At 39.9% G+C, this 20952-nt stretch overlaps 1 protein-coding gene across 1 annotated transcript; it reads right to left on the minus strand.

The window, feature by feature from the left end:
- Positions 1–16618: 16618 nt before the first annotated feature.
- On the minus strand, positions 16619–17065 carry LOC142175219 (uncharacterized). Its single transcript, XM_075241798.1, has one exon. The coding sequence runs from the start codon at positions 17063–17065 to the stop codon at positions 16619–16621; it is 447 nt and encodes a 148-aa protein (XP_075097899.1).
- Between the last annotated feature and the right edge of the window lie 3887 nt (positions 17066–20952).

Consider the following 20952-nt stretch of genomic DNA (forward strand, 5'->3'; position numbering starts at 1 on the left):
GTCAAGATTTAATTTCCTTAATGCCCAGAATGCTCTATGTTCTAACTCCACCGGTAAGTGACACACCTTTCCAAACACCAATTTGTACGGTGACATACCAATTGGAGTTTTGAATACAGTGCGGTAAGCCCATAGTGTATCATCCAATTTTCTCACCCAATCAGTCTGAGTAGCATTTATAGTCTTGGTCAAAACACTCTTGATTTCTCTGTTTGACACCTCCACTTGCCCACTTGTTTGTGGGTGATACGGAGTTGTAACCTTATGTCAAACGCCATATTTCTCTAGAAACTTTGCAAAGGCTCGGTTGCAAATGTGGGTGCCTCCATCACTGATGATCGCTCTGGGAGTGCCAAATCGGGTGAAGATATTTTTCTTAGAAAACCAATGACTCCCTTTGCATCATTCGTCGGGAGTTCCACGACTTCTACCCATTTTGAGACATAGTCCACAGCTACCCGTATGTACTTGTTGCCATATGAGCTGACAATGGTCCCATAAAATCTGTCACGCCCCAAAATCGAGGAGAGCGACCGGCGCTCAACCGAGAGAACCCAACCGAGCAAGCCTGTTAGATTTCCTTCTACCCAAACTCATCCATGAATAAAGAGGAGATGTACTCCATTAATCAAACATCGAAAAGATTTTATTAACAACTTCCTTTACATTCCCATTAGCAGCTTCATTCATAATTTCCAAAATGTTACGAGTTTATAGAATTAATGAAAAACATGATTTCCAAATACCAACATTTCTAGTTCAATTCCCCAACATCAACCACAACCCACAACCTGTCTACGGAGCCTCTAAGTAGAATAGAAGAGTAATATGAAAATGCCGGCAACAAGGCCCCGGTTATACATCAAATAGAATACACGAAGAACAAAAGATACATGACCCTGAGATGAAGTGGGGCTCACCAACTCAGTTGGGAAGAACGTGTAATGCTATCACTGATCAATATATCCTGCTGTAGAACCACGTGCATCCATTTAAAGATGCAGCGCCCCCGGCAAAAGGGGCGTTAGTACCGTTAAATAGTACTAGTATGAAAACTAAACACCAATCTAAGAATTCAGAAATACAAGATGAATATGATGAACCAGGGCGGCAATAGAATAATATAGATAACCGTTTAAACCATAGCAAGCTTATTAAAAGCTATCAATAACATTTATAGGATTTAATATGAGATCCTCTGTAACCATCTTCACACAAAGAGGCCCCGTCGCCTCACCCGATGTATGTAGGTGGGGGTGTACGTACAATACCACAACTCTAATCAAGCGGCCCTGCCGCCTCACCCCAATGTATGCGGGTGGATGTATAACCACAGTACCAAGAACCTACACAAAGCGGCTATGCCGCCTCACCCCAATGTATGTGAGTGGTGGTGTCAAAACAATACCAAAACTATACACAAAGTGGTCGTACCGCCTCACCCCAATATAAGCGGGTGGAGGTGCAGTCCCACAATACCATAATCCCTACACAAAGCGGTCATGCCGCCTCACCCCAATATATATGCGGGTGAAGGTGTATCACAATCACAATCTCTATACCATAATCCCCAAACAAAGCGGTCATGCCGCCTCACCCCATATATATGCGGGTGGAGGTGTATCACAATCACAATCTCTATACCATAATCCCCACACAAAGCGGTCATGCCGCCTCACCCCAATGTATACGGGTGGAGGTGTATCACAATCACAATCTCTACACATAATCCCCGCATAAAGCGGTCATTCCACCTCACCCCAATGTATGCGGATGGAGGTGTACCACAATCACAATCTCTATACCATAATCCCCACATAAAGCGGTCATGCCGCCTCACCCCAATGTATGCGGGTGGAGGTGTATCACAATCACAATCTCTACACAACTTGGCATAATAACTATCACATAAATCATGACTAGAAATTATAACATGTGGATACATAATCCATAGTTTGTGACACATCCTCAATTTATAATGCAATATGATCAGAGCATTTGAAACACGGATTGAACATATATCTTCATCACAGAACTTATCGGAATACTCGATTTATAATCAACATCTCGGAACTTACAAGGATAATGGGAATTCCAATTCTTAAAGAAGAGTTTAGCCAACATACCTCACTTGAGCTTCCTTACACTCTAAATGTTCCGGAATTCTTAGCAACTTCAATCTATTTTAGAAATATAATGAATTGAACCAAAATTAGGAAGATGATCATGGTTCTAGCTCATTTGAGTATTTTATCAAACACTAGCTGTGCATTAAGGTTTCAAGGTCCTTTAATGGAGGATTCCATCATCCCACAACCCAATCTTTACCATTTTTAGCTCAACAATCTTCCTACACTCTTTGATAACACATGCATGTAACATAAACAACCCTCATGCCCAGATATTATCTTGCTAATTATCCATTTCTACATAAAATTCGAAATTGAGGGTTAGGGTGTAGAATCTTACCTCTAGGATGAAGATCTAGTGAGTTTTCCTTGTTAATCTCCAAAGATTTGAGCAAGAATCAAAGGAAAATTTGTTGAAGAGCACCTTCTCACTTTAGGACACACTCTCTCTCACTCTAAAAATATCAGATTTGGCCAAAATGACTTAACCCCTATCTATTCCTGGCCTTGGGGTTATTTAATGAGTTCCCACATCCGCAGCCATGGATTTGTCCACGGATTGGCCGCGGATTGGAGGCAGAAACTCTCAAATATGCGCGGCCGCGGATTTGGCCGCGCATCTAACACAGGTCCAGTAAAATGGCCATAACCTTTCTGTATACATATCCAAATGACAAACGGTTTAAAGTGTTGGAAACTATATGCAATGGGATTTAATTTTTATAGGTTATACACCATATAAAGCGTCCTAACATGAGAGTTATGCTCGTTTGAAGTTAGATCTTGTGCGTTACTCACTTGAGATTTTATCCCATCATATAATTTTCAACTTGACTTAGCCTTAGGGCTCTTGTTAGACCATAAACCATTCTTAATGCACCTCATACATATATTATCATCATCAATTGATATCACTCAAATTATCTGTCTTGTTCATACCCGAATTAATATAATTAGCTCCCGCCAATCTTCTTAATGGTCTTAAAACACTTCGAAATATTTCCGGGGTGTTACATCCCCCCCCCCACTTAAGAACATTCGTCCTTGAATGTTTTACAAGTCATTATTAGGCTCAGTATTATCCTCCTTTCACCTTAACCATTATCTTTAATCGTTCTTGACTTCATATAGATCTTAGATATTCTTCCAACATTTCAGCTTCCTTAAGGCCCCAAAATTTGGCTAACTCCCAAATTTTGCAGAAATTTCGGCAAAGTATCCTCTGCAATTGGGCCTAACCACCTACCAGAGAATCACCAAAACCAGTCCTAACAACATATACATTAACCAATGATGCAACATAACATTAAAACAATGCCAACCGTGGCCTCACGAGCAGTATACTACCAAAAAGGAACACCTTTAACATAAGCTGTACAAATGATACGTAATTCATAGGGAACAATTTCACAGAATGATTACATAGCTATTCAAACAAATAAGGGTACTTTTTCTTCATATCTTCCTCGGCCTCCCAAGTAGCCTCTTCAACCCATTGGTTTCGCCATAGCACTTTAACAGAGGCAATTTCTTTATTTCTCAACTTTCGGACTTGCCGATCAATAATAGAAACTGGAATTTCTTCATAAGTCAATTCTTCATTAACCTCCATAGTCTCAACCGGAACAATGATTGTCGGGTCTCTAACTACTCTCTTTAACATAGACACACGAAACACCGGGTGTACTAATGACATCTTAGGTGGTAGCTCAAGCTTGTATGCTACCTCACCAATCCTCTAAATGATTTTGTACGGTCCGACATACCTCGGACTCAATTTCCCTTTCTTACCAAATCGCATTACGCCTTTCATGGGCGAAACTTTCAAGAATACCCAATCATCTTCTTTGAACTCCAAATCCCTACGACGAACATCCGAATAGGATTTCTGATGACTCTGAGCAGTCTTCAACCGCTCCTTAATGATTTTAACATTTTCCATAGCCTGATGTATGAGGTCTGGCCCTATCAACTCTGCTTCCCCAATTTCAAACCACCCAATGGGAGATCTACATCTCCTTCCATATAAAGCCTCGAACGGTGCCATTTGAATGCTAGCATGATAACTATTGTTGTTGGCAAATTATACGAGTGGTAAATGATCATCCCAACTACCTTTGAAGTCTAGAACACAAGCACGCAACATATCCTCAAGCGTCTGAATAGTCCGCTCTGCATGCTCGTCAGTCTGCGGGTGAAAGGCTGTACTAAGATTCACCTGAGTACCCAAGCCTTGCTGAAATTCCTTCCAAAATTAGCAGTGAATTGTGCCCCCCGATCAGAAGTGATGGAAACTGGGGTGCCATGCAACCTGACTATTTCTTTGATATATAACTGAGCATACTGCTCCGCTGTGTCGGTAGACTTAACCAGCACAAAGTGTGCTGACTTCGTGAGTCTATCCACAATCACCCAAATCGAGTCAAACTTACAAGGGGTATGAGGTAATCCTACCACAAAGTCCATATTAATCATTTCCCACTTTTACATTGGAATTTCTATGTTCTGTGCCAACCCACCAGGCCTTTGGTGTTCGTCCTTCACTTGCTGACAATTCGCACATCTTGCCACAAAGTCCGCCACATTCCCCTTCATGTTATTCCACCAATAGACTTCCTTTAGATCATGATACATATTTTTAGAACCTGGGTGTACGGAATACCTAGAAGTGTGAGCTTCAGTCATAATTCTTTGACAGAGACCATCTACATTTGGAACACATAGTCGCCCTTGGTACCTTAGTGTACCATAATCCATGCCAAGAGAAAAGGCCATGGTTTTATGTTTATGAATCCCCTCTTTCAATTGCACCAACAATGGATCGTTGTATTGTTTCTCTTTGACTTCCACAACAAGTGATGATTCAGCCCTATTTTGCATAATTACCCCCCATTCACTAGAATCCGCAAGACGAACTCCCAAACTAGTCAATCGGTGAACTTCCTTGGCCAATGGCCTTTGACATGCCTCCAAGTGAGCCAAACTACCCATATATTTCCGGCTAAGAGTATCCGCCACAACATTGGCTTCCCCGGATGATATAGAATATTGATGTCGTAATCCTTACGTAACTCAAGCCATCTTCTCTACCTTAGATTCAATTTCTTTTATTTGCAAATATATTGAAGGATCTTTTGGTCCGTGAATATGTCCATCTGGACCCCATACAATTAATGACGCCAAATCTTTAATGTAAACATCACAGCCGCAAGTCCTAAGTCATGTGTTGGATTGTTTTTCTCATGATTCTTGAGTTGCCTAGAGGCATAAATGATCATCTTATCTTGCCATATTACATCATTAGGGGAACATCTATATCCAATTTCTCTTTCATATGACCTCCTAGGAATTGAGTTCTACAAAACTTTCCTTGATACAATTACAATATTATTAGTACTTGCAACTTGTTTTCCCAAATTTCTCAACAAAAGACATTACTAGGTCAGTTTTCTTATGGGACCATCTATTTCAAATGAATAACATCTACTAGCTTGCATGCACACCCTGATAACATCAACCTGCATGGCATTGCCTCAATATGTGAAGTAATATCGTGCTCAGATCTTTCTTAGCCACCCTTTTCCCTCATTATAAGCCTTATAGGATTTTAAGAAACCACTCTACTTCCCTTTTGAACATTCTCACGATTACTCTTTACTGCTAAACACTTCCCAAAACACATATCGACACCTTTCATATATATATATATATATATATATATATATATATATATATATATATATATATATATTTAGCTCGAATAGGGCCTTTTCTGAAACTTGAGATCCTCCTACATTCTTCAACGACGACTTCTTTTTTTTGTTTCCTTATAAGTGTAGGACTTAGTCCACCTGATTCCATCCTCGGTGAGTAACTCACCTTATTCCCAGTATTGTAGTCACCAATATTATTTCCTGATATTGTAGCCTAAGAGCTATCATGCTAAACATGTTTGGTTCGTAACAAGTGTTCATCCTCTCTCAATTTGTTTCAAACATTTCTCCTTTGGTCTAGACAATATGTTGATACTATACTTCCTTCGTGACTGGAGCATTCACTCCCACCCCATTTTCCCCCTTAATTCATAGATAACCTCATTGTGCCACACACTTGTCTGCCTCCTATGAACTCGTAATATCATTGTGCCTGGTTTGTTGAGTTTATCACACCACCACTTCATCACCAGTAGTCTCACTTACCAATGTAATATTTAGACATGAACTCCCTCTAATCTTTTAGTCGATATTCAGTGTCACTCAAGTCAGCTGCATTATAGTTGATCCTTTATATCTTCTATTGACACTTGGGCTATAGGCAAGTCCACTTTCTGATACGAACTATTTTGCGATAACCATGACCATCTCAATTTATAGATTTTCTTTCAATTCTTCTCGCCTCTTGACACTTGTGGGGATATCCGTGGGAAAGTGTATTCATCCGTGTATCACTTAACACTTCTTTGCTTGTAAGATTCTTAAGAGACTCTCCATCAAGTCCCGATGCACTCTTGGGTTATTATAACATCACATTTATCCCCCCCACTCATTTTGTCTTTCTTAAAGCCTTGGAATTTTAGCTAAATCGCAAATCCGTGATTAACTCATTCTAAGAACTCGCAAGCCTTTCACATTTGATCTGTAGCACTTCCGTGGGTTTCATTGTCCCTGACTTTCTAACAAGTATAAAAACCTTTTTGCAAACCTTACTCTTAGTTTCTAGTATTGTTGACCCTGTCATGTATATTGTCACGTACGAAGAATTTACATTTCTTAACCTTCCACATTATTTTCGTACTAGTGGTTTATCATCTGTATATCCTCTCAGAGAAGCATGTTACCTCTTACCACATTTATAGACTACACATGTCTTCAACAAAATATCCAAACATCATAGTTACACGGCCCAACTCTCGTTTTATTGAACTTAAGTAGCCTCACCATGGCCCTTCCCTCCCCACTTGGGGTGAATGTTTCACATTCTGACACAACTTTTGAATTTAGCAATTTGAGGAACACAAGTCCCACATCTCTAATCCTCCTGTATATGATTGACAGCTAGGGAGATTTAAGTCCCCATGGTATTAACCTCATAAGTTCTCTACTCGTATTCAACCACACAGACCTGGGATCCAAATCCCTTGTGTCAATATCCTTTTTGGAGTGTAACACAACTTCGCACATTCCTGAGATTTTTATAACATTCCTAGTGCTAGGGTCTTCTCATTGTGGGTTCAATTGACTCTCATTCCATAACTTTTTGTCTCCCGTGAGAGACCTACACATTTATCATTACTCTCCAAGCCATGCCTTTATATATCACGTGCCTATGTAACAAATTGACATCTTAGAATCATACACATAGTTCCCACACTATCCACTTGTACTAGTTAAGCTTAGGTCTCATTTATCACGTCAATGCCTTTTTGGAGGTGGGTAATCACTTCTAGCACTCTTCTCATATAAAGTATGCTCATGGCACTATATACTTGTCTCATATGGCCATACCATTCATTCAATATGATACATGTGCCATCTATTTAATATTCATGCCTCTACCCATTTGTCATGTCACATGACAACATTACTTGGAATACACCAAAAGAGCATTTAAACTTACCTTGAAGCTCAATGCACGAGTTGGAGGAAGAATAGTTTCACAACCAGTTTCATCGCACGATTCAGAATATCGAAGAAGGGTATTATTCCTAAATGCCCATGTAGTATCCTAATTATAGATGTGGTCGACAACACACCGATAATAAGAACTCTACTAGACATGGCACTGAGACATCCTAGGACACTTTAAAACCATAAGCTCTGATACCAAGTTTTTCACGCCCCAAAACCGAGGAGCGCGACGACGCTCAACCGAGAGAACCCGGCCGAGCAAGCCTGTTAGATTTCCTTCTACCCAAACTCATCCATGAATAAAGAGGAGATGTACTCCATTAATAAAACACCGAAAAGATTTTATTAACAACTTCCTTTACATTCCCATTAGCAGCTTCATTCATAATTTCCAAAATGTTACGAGTTTATAGAATTAATGAAAAACATGATTTCCAAATACCAACATTTCTAGTTCAATTCCCCAACATCAACTACAACCCACAACCTGTCTACGGAGCCTCTAAGTAGAATAGAAGAGTAATATGAAAATGCCGGCAACAAGGCCCCGGCTATACCTCAAACAGAATACACAAAGAACAAAAGATACATGACCCCGGGATGAAGTGGGGCTCACCAAGTCAGCTGGGAAGAATGTGTACTGCTATCACTGATCAATATATCCTGCTGTAGAACCACGTGCATCCATTTAAAGATGCAGCGCCCCCGGCAAAAGGGGCGTTAGTACCGTTAAATAGTACTAGTATGAAAACTAAACACCAATCTAAGAATTCAGAAATACAAGATGAATATGATGAACCAAGGCGGCAATAGAATAATATAGATAACCGTTTAAACCATAGCAAGCTTATTAAAAGCTATCAATAACATTTATAGGATTTAATATGAGATCCTCTGTAACCATCTTCACACAAAGAGGCCCCGTCGCCTCACCCGATGTATGTAGGTGGGGGTGTACGTACAATACCACAACTCTAATCAAGCGGCCCTGCCGCCTCACCCCAATGTATGCGGGTGGATGTATAACCACAGTACCAAGAACCTACACAAAGCGGCTATGCCGCCTCACCCCAATGTATGTGGGTGGTGGTGCCACAACAATACCAAAACTATACACAAAGCGGTCGTACCGCCTCACCCCAATATAAGCGGGTGGAGGTGCAGTCCCACAATACCATAATCCCTATACAAAGCGGTCATGCCGCCTCACCCCAATATATATGCGGGTGGAGGTGTATCACAATCACAATCTCTATACCATAATGCCCACACAAAGCGGTCATGCCGCCTCACCCCAATGTATGCGGGTGGAAGTGTATGACAATCACAATCTCTATACCATAATCCCCACACAAAGGGGTCATGCCGCCTCACCCCAATATATACGGGTGGAGGTGTATCACAATCACAATCTCTATACCATAATCCCCGCATAAAGCGGTCATTCCACCTCACCCCAATGTATGCGGATGGAGGTGTATCACAATCACAATCTCTATACCATAATCCCCACATAAAGCGGTCATGCCGCCTCACCCCAATGTATGCGGGTGGAGGTGTATCACAATCACAATCTCTACAAAACTTGGCATAATAACTATCACATAAATCACGACTAGAAATTATAACATGTGGATACATAATCCATAGTTTGGGACACATCCTCAATTTATAATGCAATATGATCAGAGCATTTGAAACACGGATTGAACATATATCTTTATCACAGAACTTATCGGAATACTCAATTTATAATCAACATCTCGGAACTTACAAGGATAATGGGAATTCCAATTCTTAAAGAAGAGTTTAGCCAACATACCTCACTTGAGCTTCCTTACACTCTAAATGTTCCGTAATTCTTAGCAACTTCAATCTATTTTAGAAATATAACGAATTGAACCAAAAATTAGGAAGATGATCATGGTTCTAGCTCATTTGAGCATTTTATCAAACACTAGTTGTGCATTAAGGTTTCAAGGTCCTTTAATGGAGGATTCCATCATCCCACAACCCAATCTTTACTATTTTTAGCTCAACAATCTTCCTACACTCTTTGATAACACATGCATGCAAAATAAACAACCCTCATGCCTAGATATTATCTTGCTAATTATCCATTTCTACACAAAATTTGAAATTGAGGGTTAGGGTGTAGAATCTTACCTCTAGGATGAAGATCTAGTGAGTTTTCCTTGTTAATCTCCAAAGATTTGAGCAAGAATCAAAGGAAAATTTGTTGAAGAACACCTTATCACTCTAGGACACTCTCTCTCTTACTCTAAAAATATCAGATTTGGCCAAAATGACTTAACCCCTATCTATTCCTGGCCTTGGGGTTATTTAATGAGTTCCCACATCTGCGGCCGCGGATTGGAGGCAGAAACATGAGAGTTATGCTCGTTTGAATTTAGATCTTGTGCAAACTCACTTGAAATTTTATCCCATCATATAATTTTCAACTTGACTTAGCCTTAGGGCTCTTCTTAGACCATAAACCATTCTTAATGTACCTCATTCATATATTATTATCATCAATTGATATCACTCAAATTATCAGTCTTGTTCATACCCGAATTAATATAATTAGCACCCGCCAATCTTCTTAATGGTCTTAAAACACTTCAAAATATTTCTGGGGTGTTACAAAATCAATTCCCCTTACATCGAATACTTCCACCTCTTTAATTGGGTTCTTGGGCATCTCATGTCGACGGGAAATGTTCCCCATCCGTTGGCACTCATCACAACCCTTTACCCAAAAGTGTGCATCTTTAAACAACATCGTCCAATAAAAGCCCGACTCCAACGCTTTAGCAGCTATCCTTACTCCTCCAAAATGGCCTCCAAAGCATGACATGCCTGCAAAACAGAAGCTTGGTCTATCTCGGGGATACATCTCTGAATCATGTTATCAATACAAATCCTAAACAAATATGGTTCATCCAAGAAATACATGCGACAATCACGAAAGAACTTTTTCTTCTACACAGAGGACAAATCATAGGGAACAATATCGCTCGCCAGGTAGTTTGCAATATCTGCATATTATGGTGCTACCTCAAGGCTCGTTACTAAAAGTTGTTCATCTGGGAAAGTCTCCACAATCTCTTCCACCTCAACCTTTTTTTTGCTCCTTCAAGCCTGGACAAGTGATCAGCAACTTGGTTTTCCATTCCCTTTCGGTCACGGATTTCCAAGTTGAATTCTTGCAACAGTAGCACCCATCAAATCAAGCGCGACTTTTACTACTTCTTCTCAATTAAGTTCTTGAGAGCAACATGGTCAGTATAAACAATTACCTTCGAGCCTATTAGGTATGACCTGAATTTGTCAAATGCGAACACCACTGCTAGCATATCCTTCTCAGTCACAGTGTAGTTTAGTTGGGCGCCACTCAAGGTTCTACTTGCATAGTAAATTGGGTGCATGACCTTATCTTTTCGCTGCCCAAGCACTGCTCCCACAGCATAGTCGCTTGCATCACACATCATCTCAAATGGTTGCTCATAGTCAGGTGCAACTATGATAGGTGCCTACACACGCCTCTTTTTCAGCTCCTCAAAAGCTACTTTGCAGTCACCAGAAAACACAAATGGGTGATCTTTTTCAAGCAATTTACACAAAGGGTTAGCAATCTTGGAAAAATCTTTTATAAACTGCCTGTAGAAGCCGACGTGACCAAGGAAACTTCTTATTTCCTTGACGAAAGTGGGTGGTGGCAATTTCTCAATTACGTCAACCTTAGCACAGTCCACCTCAATGCCCTTACTTGACACTAGGTGTCCCAAGACTATACCTGGCACTTTTCCCAGTTCAGTACCAAATTAGTCTCCATACACCTCTTTAGTACTCTTCTCAGATTCATAAGGCAGTCATCGAATGAATTCCCCACCACTGAGAAATCATAAATGAAAACCTCCATTATATCCTCTACCATATCTGTGAAGATGGCCATCATGCACCTTTGGAATATGGCGGGTGCATTGCATTGGCCAAACGTCATTCTCCGAAAAGTATAGATGCCATATGGACAGGTGAATGGCGTTTTATCTCTATCCTCTAGGGCAATAAAGATCTAGTTATACCCCGAGTATCCATCTAGGAAGCAAAAGTGGGACCTTCCCGCCAATCTATCTAACATTTGATCAATGAATGTCAGTGGAAAATGGTCTTTTCGGGTGGCCTTATTCAACCTTATGTAGTCCATACAGATTTGCCATCCCGTGACTGTTCTTGTTGAGATCAACTCATTGTTCTCATTTTGCACGACAGTCATTCCACCCTTCTTTGGCACACACTGAACTGGGTTGACCCAGCTGCTACCAGAGATGGGGAAAATGATTCCCGCATCTAACCACTTGATCAATTCTTTCTTCACCACTTCTTTCATGTTGGGGTTCAACCTTCTTTGATGTTCTCTGGAAGGTTTGTGCCCATCTCCCAGTAGAATCTTATGCATACAAAATGTTGGTATGATACCCTTTGTGTCTGCAATGGTCCACCCAATTGCTGTTTTGCACTCCTTCAGCACCTGCAAAAGTGGTTGTACCTGCACATCTAACAAACCAAATGAGATAATAACAGGTAAAGATGAGTTAGGTTCTAAGAAAGCATTCCTGAGGTGAGATGGTAAAGGTTTCAGTTCCAACTGTGGTGTCTCTTCGATTGACGACTTAGCTGGAGGGATCTTCCTTTCTTCTAATTGTAATGGCTCGAGTTCGAGCTCTCTTTTCCAGTACCCTTGTCCTTCAAGAGCCAAAACTCACTTCGCCAAGTCCTCACCATCTACCTCTTCTAAGTTCATGAGGCAGGCTTGTAAGGTCCCGTAAAATTTCGTAAAGGAATTTAAGGTTTCGTGGTGCCGAGGTAGGCTTACGTGTTTGAGGAAGCTCACCGCGGTATAGACCTTTTGGGTTGTACAGTACGTCGGGGGTTGATGGAAATATTTGGCAAGAGAAGGCGATTCTGCGGTCAAGTTTACGACCGCAGAACAGGTTTGTGGGCCGCATATCTATTGCATAGTTGAGCATAGAGATGTTGAATTTTGGAGGTTGTTCTGCGTTCTATTATACGATCGCATAAGTTGCTTTGCGTTCGCATTTCAGTCATAGACTTGGCATGAGGAAATCTGGAAGATGATTCTGCGGTCCAGTCTGCGGTCGCAGAACATGTCTACGGACCGCAAAACTATCGCATACTGGTTCAGACAAGTCTAATTTTTGGGCATCATTTTCACGGCCCATTTTGCGGGCTGCATATCGATTATGTAGTACGGTCTGCGACCGTAGACCAGGTTTCGGCAAGTTTAAGTTTTGAAAATTTTACCTGATCCCATTTTTATAAAAAGGCTTTGGGGGTCATCTTTAAGAGTTTCATATGATATTTTTAGAGAGAGGTGAGAGTATCTTAGAGAGAGAAAGAGAAGATCTAGCCATTTTGTTCATCAATTCTTGCTCAAGGCTTGAAGATTTCAGAAGGACAACTCACAAGGTCTTCATCTAAGAGGTAAGGTTTCATACCCTAGTTTTTAATTTTGAATTTGGGGTGGAAGATGGTTAATGGAAAGTATGAATCTTGGGTGTGGGATTGTTATTTATGTATGCATGTACTATCAAGGGTTGTGGAAATATCATTGAACTAGTATGGGTGAACTCTTGGTGTTGAGTTGGTTGTGGGGTGAAGGAAATCTTGTAGAAGGACCTTGTAACTACTTTTCATGCATAGTGTTTGATAAAATGCTCAAATGAGCTGGACCATGAATTCTTCCTAATTTATGTATAATTCTGTTATGTCTCAAAATAGATTGGGATTGCTAGGATTTCCAGAACGTTGTCGTAACTTAAGTAAAGCTCAAACAAGATATGTTGGATAAACTCCTCCTTTAGAATTGAATTCCCTCAATGGCCTTGTAAGTCCCGTGTTACTCATTATAAATTGATTATTCCGAATAGGCCTTGTGTAAAAAGATATATGCGTTCAATTTGTATTCCAAACGTTCTTGTTATGTTGAGTTACTATTTGAGAAGGTGATTAAGCATGGGTTGTGTGTTAATATGTTATGATTTAAAAACGTGTTTCTAATGAAAACTAGCATGTCAAATTGTGTAAGAAATCACATGTGCCTAAGACCCTTAATTTGGTTAGTTGCTCAAATGTGTATTTAAAGTCTTGAGTAGAAATGCCTTATTGTTGATAATCTATAAGGATGCTTGAAAGTGAAAGAGGTGGGTTGGAGATATAAAGTGTGGCCAACGTACCAAGAATGAAAGTTATACTTGTGGCCAATGGTGCCGAGTAAATGAAATAATCTGAGAAAGGTTATGAAATAGGCCTTGATTCAACTGTTCCAAATTGACTTTGAAAATAAATTTTTCCTAAAAGCTTATGTACCCAAGCTATGCCCAAATGTGACTGTTTTAACTAATGTTATGCTTTGTGAGTTTTGTCAATGTGTTTTAAGCTCTTATATATTCATGAGTTGAAATTGTGTATTGCCCTTTTGGGAAAACGTATTTCAAGAATAAATGATGTGTTACTCGTTTATGATTTTAACTTGTGCTTCTATTACCAATCATTTTACTCCATTTATTGAAAAGAAATCTATTGTGTTTAAAGCCTTCATTACTAATGAACCTAAAGTTATGATTTCCGGAATATTCTATATATTGATATTTATGATGATGATCCATGAAAGGAAAGATATGAAAGTGTGGAATGAAATACGGCCATTGTGCCATAAAAGAAGAATCATATGTATGGCCAAGAGATCCAATGAAATAATGATGTTGTAAGTGGTTGAAACTACGAATGAAGTGATATATGGTGTGAAAGGTTATGAGGTGAACGTATTTGTAATTTTATTTCTAATGTGTTATAAGCTCCTACGTTCTCATGAGTAAAGGCTATGGTGTTCCTATTTTAAATGTTCTTAATGTCCTATGATCACCCATGGCAAGTACAAGTAAGTGATAGTATGAACATGAAATGCGGCCGTTTTCCAAAATGAGAATAATGAGGCGTTGTATGTCCCAATGGTTTCAATCATAGTATGTATGCTTCTAAAATAATAATGCAAATGACTTCGATGTTAAGTCCCCAAGAATTTTGAACTTAGCTAATGACCTTAAGTTGACAAGAGGGTATATAATGAGGTGGAAATGACTTCGATGTCCCATGCTAAATGATGATGAACCTTAAGAAAATAATTAGGCTCATGTGCCATTTAAATCGACTTATTGATTCACCATGCATGTGCTAATGTAATGAGCTATGTTTCTCCATTATGAGCATGAACATGAAGTGTTCTAATGATCCGGTAACTTACGACCTTAAATGTAATGTTAATCATGTCGCTTTGAGTTTATATATGGTTATGTGCATAATGATGTGTTATGAACCCTATGAACGGTCTATGAAACGCATAGGTGTATTGTATATGGAATCCTATGAACGGTCTATGAAACACATAGGTGTATTGTGTATGGAATCCTATGGAAGGTCTATGAAACACATAGGTGTATTGTGTATGGAATCCTATGGACGGTCTATGAAACGCATAGGTGTATTGTGTATGGAATCCTATGGACGGTCTATGAAACGCATAGGTGTATTGTGTATGGAATCCTATGGACGGTCTATGAAACGCATAGGTGTATTGTGTATGGAATCCTCTGGATGGTCTATGAAATGCAGAGGTGTATTGTGTATGGAATCCTATGGACGGTCTATGAAATGCATAGGTGTATTATGTATGGAATCCTATGGACGGTCTATGAAATACATAGGTGTATTGTGTATGAAATGCATAGGTGTATAATATGATATGTGAACACTATGGACGGTCTATGATATGTGAACACTATGGACGGTCTATGAGGCGCATAAGTGTATAATATGATATGTGAACACTAAGGACGGTCTATGAAATGTATAGGTGTAAAATAAGAGAGGGATATGGACGGTCTAGTGAGACGCATTGTTAACACAGACAATAGGTGCCACTTTCATTGCCCTTGTTCGTACATGTTGTTTCAATTACATTATATTATGTATTCCACGCATAGTTCATATGGATCAATTGATCCCAAAGGAAGTTCAAAATGATGTACGTATAATAAGTCTTGAAATTTGATTCTATGGGATGTTTCGTAGTTTCTTGATGTACTTTATTTGCCTCTTATTTGAGTTACCGTATTTTCATATGTTGTTTTGTCTACCTTACATACAAGTACTATTCTACATGTACTCACATCCCTTTTGCCCGGGGCACTGCATCTTTTAATGGATACACTTCTACAGGATGATATGGATCTTTGATATGGATCTTCTTCACTAATCGACTTATGGTGAGCCCGCTACAGTTCTAGTGGGTGTTTGGGTCTAGTTCATTTTATGTATTTAGATATTTATTGTCATAGAAGCTTCATGTACACTGTGGGTCATGTAATTAAAGATTTGAGTTTTGTCATGTATTTATGTTCACAGTATTTATAAGGCTACGCACCCATCATGAGAAAAATTGTAGGCCATTGAGCCAAATATATTTAATTTAAAAGTCATGATCTAATGATGTTTTGATAAATCATGACTGAGTTATGGTGAGATGTTAATGTAAAGTAGGCTTGCTCGACCGGGTTTACTCGGTTGAGCGCTGGTCATGCTCCCCAAGTTCGGGCCATGACAAGGCTGCTAGAGGGTCCTTTGCATTCAATGCCTCATCTTCCTCCTCCAGAATCACATCCACTGCTTCAATTAGAGAGAAATTATCAAACTCACTGGGTCGCCGCATAAACTTCTACACATTGAACGTTATTTCTTCATTGTTCTGTCTCATCTTTAGTTCCATAGTTTCACAATTAATCAGAGCTCTCCAGTGTCCAAGAAGGGCTTTCCCAAAATTATGGGAATCTCCTCATCAACCTGGCAGTCCAGAATGACAAAATCTGCCGGAAACACAAACTTCCCAACATGCACAAGTACATCATCAAGTATACTTGATGGCCTCTTCACTGTTCGGTCGGCTAGCTGTAGTAACATGGATGCAGGCCTTGCTCTTCCAATGCGTAACCTTTTATAGATAGACAAGGGCATCAAGTTTATGCTCGCTCCCAAATCACACAATACTTTAGCAAAAGCATAGCTGCCTATGGTGCACGAAATTGTGAAACTCCCTGGGTTGGATAGCTTCTCAGCTATATGTCTTGTCATAACGGCACTGTAGGTCTGATTCAATGTCACAGTTGCCAAGTCTTGAAAGTCGAACTTTCGAGACATCAAGTCCTTCATCATCTTTGCATAACCGGACATTTTTTCAGATACTTCCTCCTGCCTTTGCTCAGTTTCCTTTGTAACCTATTTTTCTTTGTTTAGTTCTTCCTGGGCCTGATGTACTGTTACTTCTGTTAGCTCATTTGACTCATCTACCTCAATTGGTACTGGAACAAGTATCTTACTTGGTCGGATTTTGCGAGCAATTTCTTGCTCTAGATCAAGATCTCTACTATTTCTTAGACTTACCGCCATTAGCTACTTCGGGACCTGATCTTTCGGATTGACATGTATATCCGTAGGTGGAATCCCTTGGGGATAATTATTCAAAGCCAAAGATATCTGCCTTTATTGAATCTCGATGCATTTTATCGCTGAGTCATGTGCTTCAACCTTCTCTTGAATTTTTCCGTTAGACCCAATGAGTTATTGTAGCATTCCTTTAATTTCAGACAATCCATCATCGTTTCTCACTATCTGTTGTTGTTGGGGATGTTGATAAGCTAGCTACTGATTTTACTAATTGTAACCCTATTTCCTTTGGTAAGGCACGACTTGACCCTATGGTCACATAGCTCCAGGATTGTTGTTGTTATTGTACTGCTACTGTGCTGGTCTATACTACTGATTCTGTTGCCCCCAATTCTGACCACCTTGCCTTTGGCCTCCATAGTTGCCCACATAGTTCATATTCTCTTGATAGTTCTGATTGTTACTTTCACCATTCCACAAGCACACATATGGTTGATTAATGCATGGAGTGCATAATCCTCCATTTGTCATGTCAACTATGTGCACCTGCTTTTGGCTCGACTCATCAATCATTTTGGTGAGGATACTCATTTGCGTCATCAGAGTGGCCATATTTTTTCAGCTATGAAGTTGCTTGGGTCTAGAGCTACTGAGTGAACTACATGAGTGATTGTAGAGTCTCTTGTCATCCATATTGTGTTTTGAGCCATTTTATCAAGCAAGACCTTACATTCTCTGAATGAGTTCCTAAAATATGCTCCAATTGCTGAAGCATCAACATTGGCCTTCAAGTTGTCTGCCAATCCCATGTAGAACCGTTGCTCGAACATCTGATCAGGAATGCCATGGTGTGTACACTTGACCAATATCCACTTGAACCTCTCCCACATTTTTTTCAGTGTTTCAGCTGGTTTCTGCACGAAGCTTAATATCTCATCAACTTGCTTGGTAGTCTTATTGGGTGGGTAGAACTTGTTCAAAACTGCTTGACTAATTCCTCCCAAGTAGTGATGGAGTTTATGAGGAGCGAATTGATCCAAGTCTGGGTCTCTCCCATCACTGAGAATGGAAACAATAACAGTCTTATTGCTTCCGGTGTCACATTCAGTTGCCTTTGCGTGACACAAATCGACTGGAAAATTTTCAGTTGTTGATGTGGATCTTCAATGTAAGACCCCGAGAACAGTCCCTTGTTCTGCAACAGATGTAGCATATTTTTTTTGATTTGAGATGATTCCGCTTTTATCTGAGGGACTACAATTGTAGTTGCCAGATTTTCAGTAGTGGGTTGTGCCCAATCATACAAGGCTGCTTCTAGCACAAGAGGTTCCACACCCTGATTGTTCGGGTAGTTCCTAATGTTTCTGTTGTTTTAATTTTCTATGACATCACCCATGTCTAGTTCAATTCGTTCGGTTGAGTTTTGTTGTTGTTGTTTATCTTTCTTGTTTGCTCTATTTAATTCCTTGAAAGCTTTTTCAGGGTCTGGTAATGCTTCATACAATTCACTAGTTCTTGAGGAGTTTCTAGGCATGCACCTGTAACACACAATACTACAAACGTTAGAATATCAATATAATGAATTTCAAGTCGAGAAAGCTGACTAAACTAAGAATTCTAGCAATTCTTATAGCCGTAATTAATAAAACCATTAATTTTCCATCAACGGCGCCAAAATTTGATCACAACCAACTATGCCTCCTAAGATGTCTAGCGGTCGTTGCAAATATAGTCCGGTTTACAAGTTCGGAGTCGAATCCCATAGGGAATTAACCTACTAATCACAACCACTAGTTTTGCTAGAATTCAAATAATCAGCCTTCAGAAATATTGAATAACGATTAGAGTGTTTACTAAATAAGAGAAAAATAATTAAAATGCAGTAATTTATAACTACCAGAGCAAATGTTATAGACAAGATTTGGAAAAGTCTAGGGTTATGATTTCCCCAATTGTCGGAAACTCTTCCGCAACGTTTCCTATAAATTCGGCTAAGTATTCTCTACCAATCGTGATTACTTTGGGTTTCGTAGTTCTTTCTCGAGCAACTACCATAATTTACTAGATGTATTCTCTCGAACTACGCTAGCTGACACTAATTCACCGCTCACTACGATCTCACCAAGGTTTTGTTATTTCTAATCCCGCCTTTAGACCCTCCGTATTGATTTCTCAAATACGTTAGGATTATATTGTTTAATGACTACCTAAATGCATACTCTCTCTCAAGTAGTACACATTAAATAGGCATAGTTAATTGAGAGCTCTTTGATCAACAACAACAAAAATATAGTTGAACAAGTAGAGAAAGATCAACGACAAATGTATATTAAATGCAATGGAAAATCATCCTTTAATAGGTTCCATCAAACCCTAGATGAGAGAGTTTAGCTACTCATAAAGGTATAAACAATCATCATGATGTTCAAAGACATTAAACTACAAAGTAAAGAAAAATGGAGGAAAACCCCCGTTTGATTCCTTGCTCCACAGTGCTCTGTAGCATTTTGCTTCTCCAAAATAATGTCCAACCCTTTCTCAACTCCTTTAGGGAGTATTTATATGTTAGGGTCGAGGTTCTTGAGTACAAATCTAGGCCAGAGTCTTTTAATTCGAGAACTTTTGACTATCCGACTACAGACCTCGCGAGGCCAGGCTTATAGTGCTGCCAACCCGGCTATAGAGCTGGCTACGTCTGGCCTGTAGCGCGATCAAGCTAGCTACAGAGTTGGATACGCTTGGCCTGTAGCCAGGCTTGGGTATTTTATATATTTGTGCTCTTTTCTTGTATTTTGTCTTCTTTTTGTGCAACTTTCATTCGACTCTTTCTTAACATAATTTGGCTTAAAGGTCGCACAATTAACCACTTAACCAACAAAATATAGGGCGAGTAATGTACTAAATGTCTAGCATTTTGGCCAAACATCAATTAGGCTCCAAGTGTATTGTCGGTATAGCCCATGATCATGGAAAGCCTGAGGCCAGGCCAGTGGCATGCATAGGGTTTCTAGACTAGTATCACCGTATTCTATGCACTATGGGAATACTGGAGGTGAGCAGGGTCGACCTTACTACTTTTCAGTTGACGGGTCGGCATAAAAATGGTGGCAAACTTATGAAGAGAGTAGGCTAGCTGGCGCAGCGCCACTTACATGAGCTCAGTTCACAGATATATTTTTGAGGAAGTTCGTTCCACATACCCTCTAGGATGTGTTGCGCACCGAGTTTGAGCAGTTGCGCCAGAGGACTATGATTATGTTTGAGTATGCTATGAGGTTTAGTGAGTTATCTCTTCACGCACTTACTTTGGTTTCTACAGTCAGAGAGAGAGAGAGAGAGAGAGAGAGAGAGAGAGAGAGAGAGAGAGAGAGAGAGAGAAGGATAGTCTATAGATTTATTGAAGGACTTGATTATGGTCATAGATTTAGGATGGCACGGGAGTTGGAGACTGATACTCCATTTCAGAAGGTTTTGGAGATCACTAGGAGGTTGGAGCGTATCCGTGACCAGGAGAAAGGGGATAAGGAGGCCAAGAGGACTCGAGATTTTGGAGGGTTCAGTGGTACCGCTCTGTAGTATCAGCTTGTCATGGTAGAGGCTTCATCAGTCGACCAGTTCAGTTTGCACTTCAGGTCACTCGCACTGCTCCAGCCATTCTGGGACCTCAGAGCACT

The sequence above is a fragment of the Nicotiana tabacum genome, chromosome 21, assembly GCF_000715075.1.
Source record: "Nicotiana tabacum cultivar K326 chromosome 21, ASM71507v2, whole genome shotgun sequence".
Classification (NCBI taxonomy): domain Eukaryota; kingdom Viridiplantae; phylum Streptophyta; class Magnoliopsida; order Solanales; family Solanaceae; genus Nicotiana; species Nicotiana tabacum.

Bases quoted from the DNA above. Each gene is read 5' to 3' on its own strand.
- LOC142175219 (XM_075241798.1), bottom strand. From the start codon at position 17,065: ATGTCCGGTTATGCAAAGATGATGAAGGACTTGATGTCTCGAAAGTTC.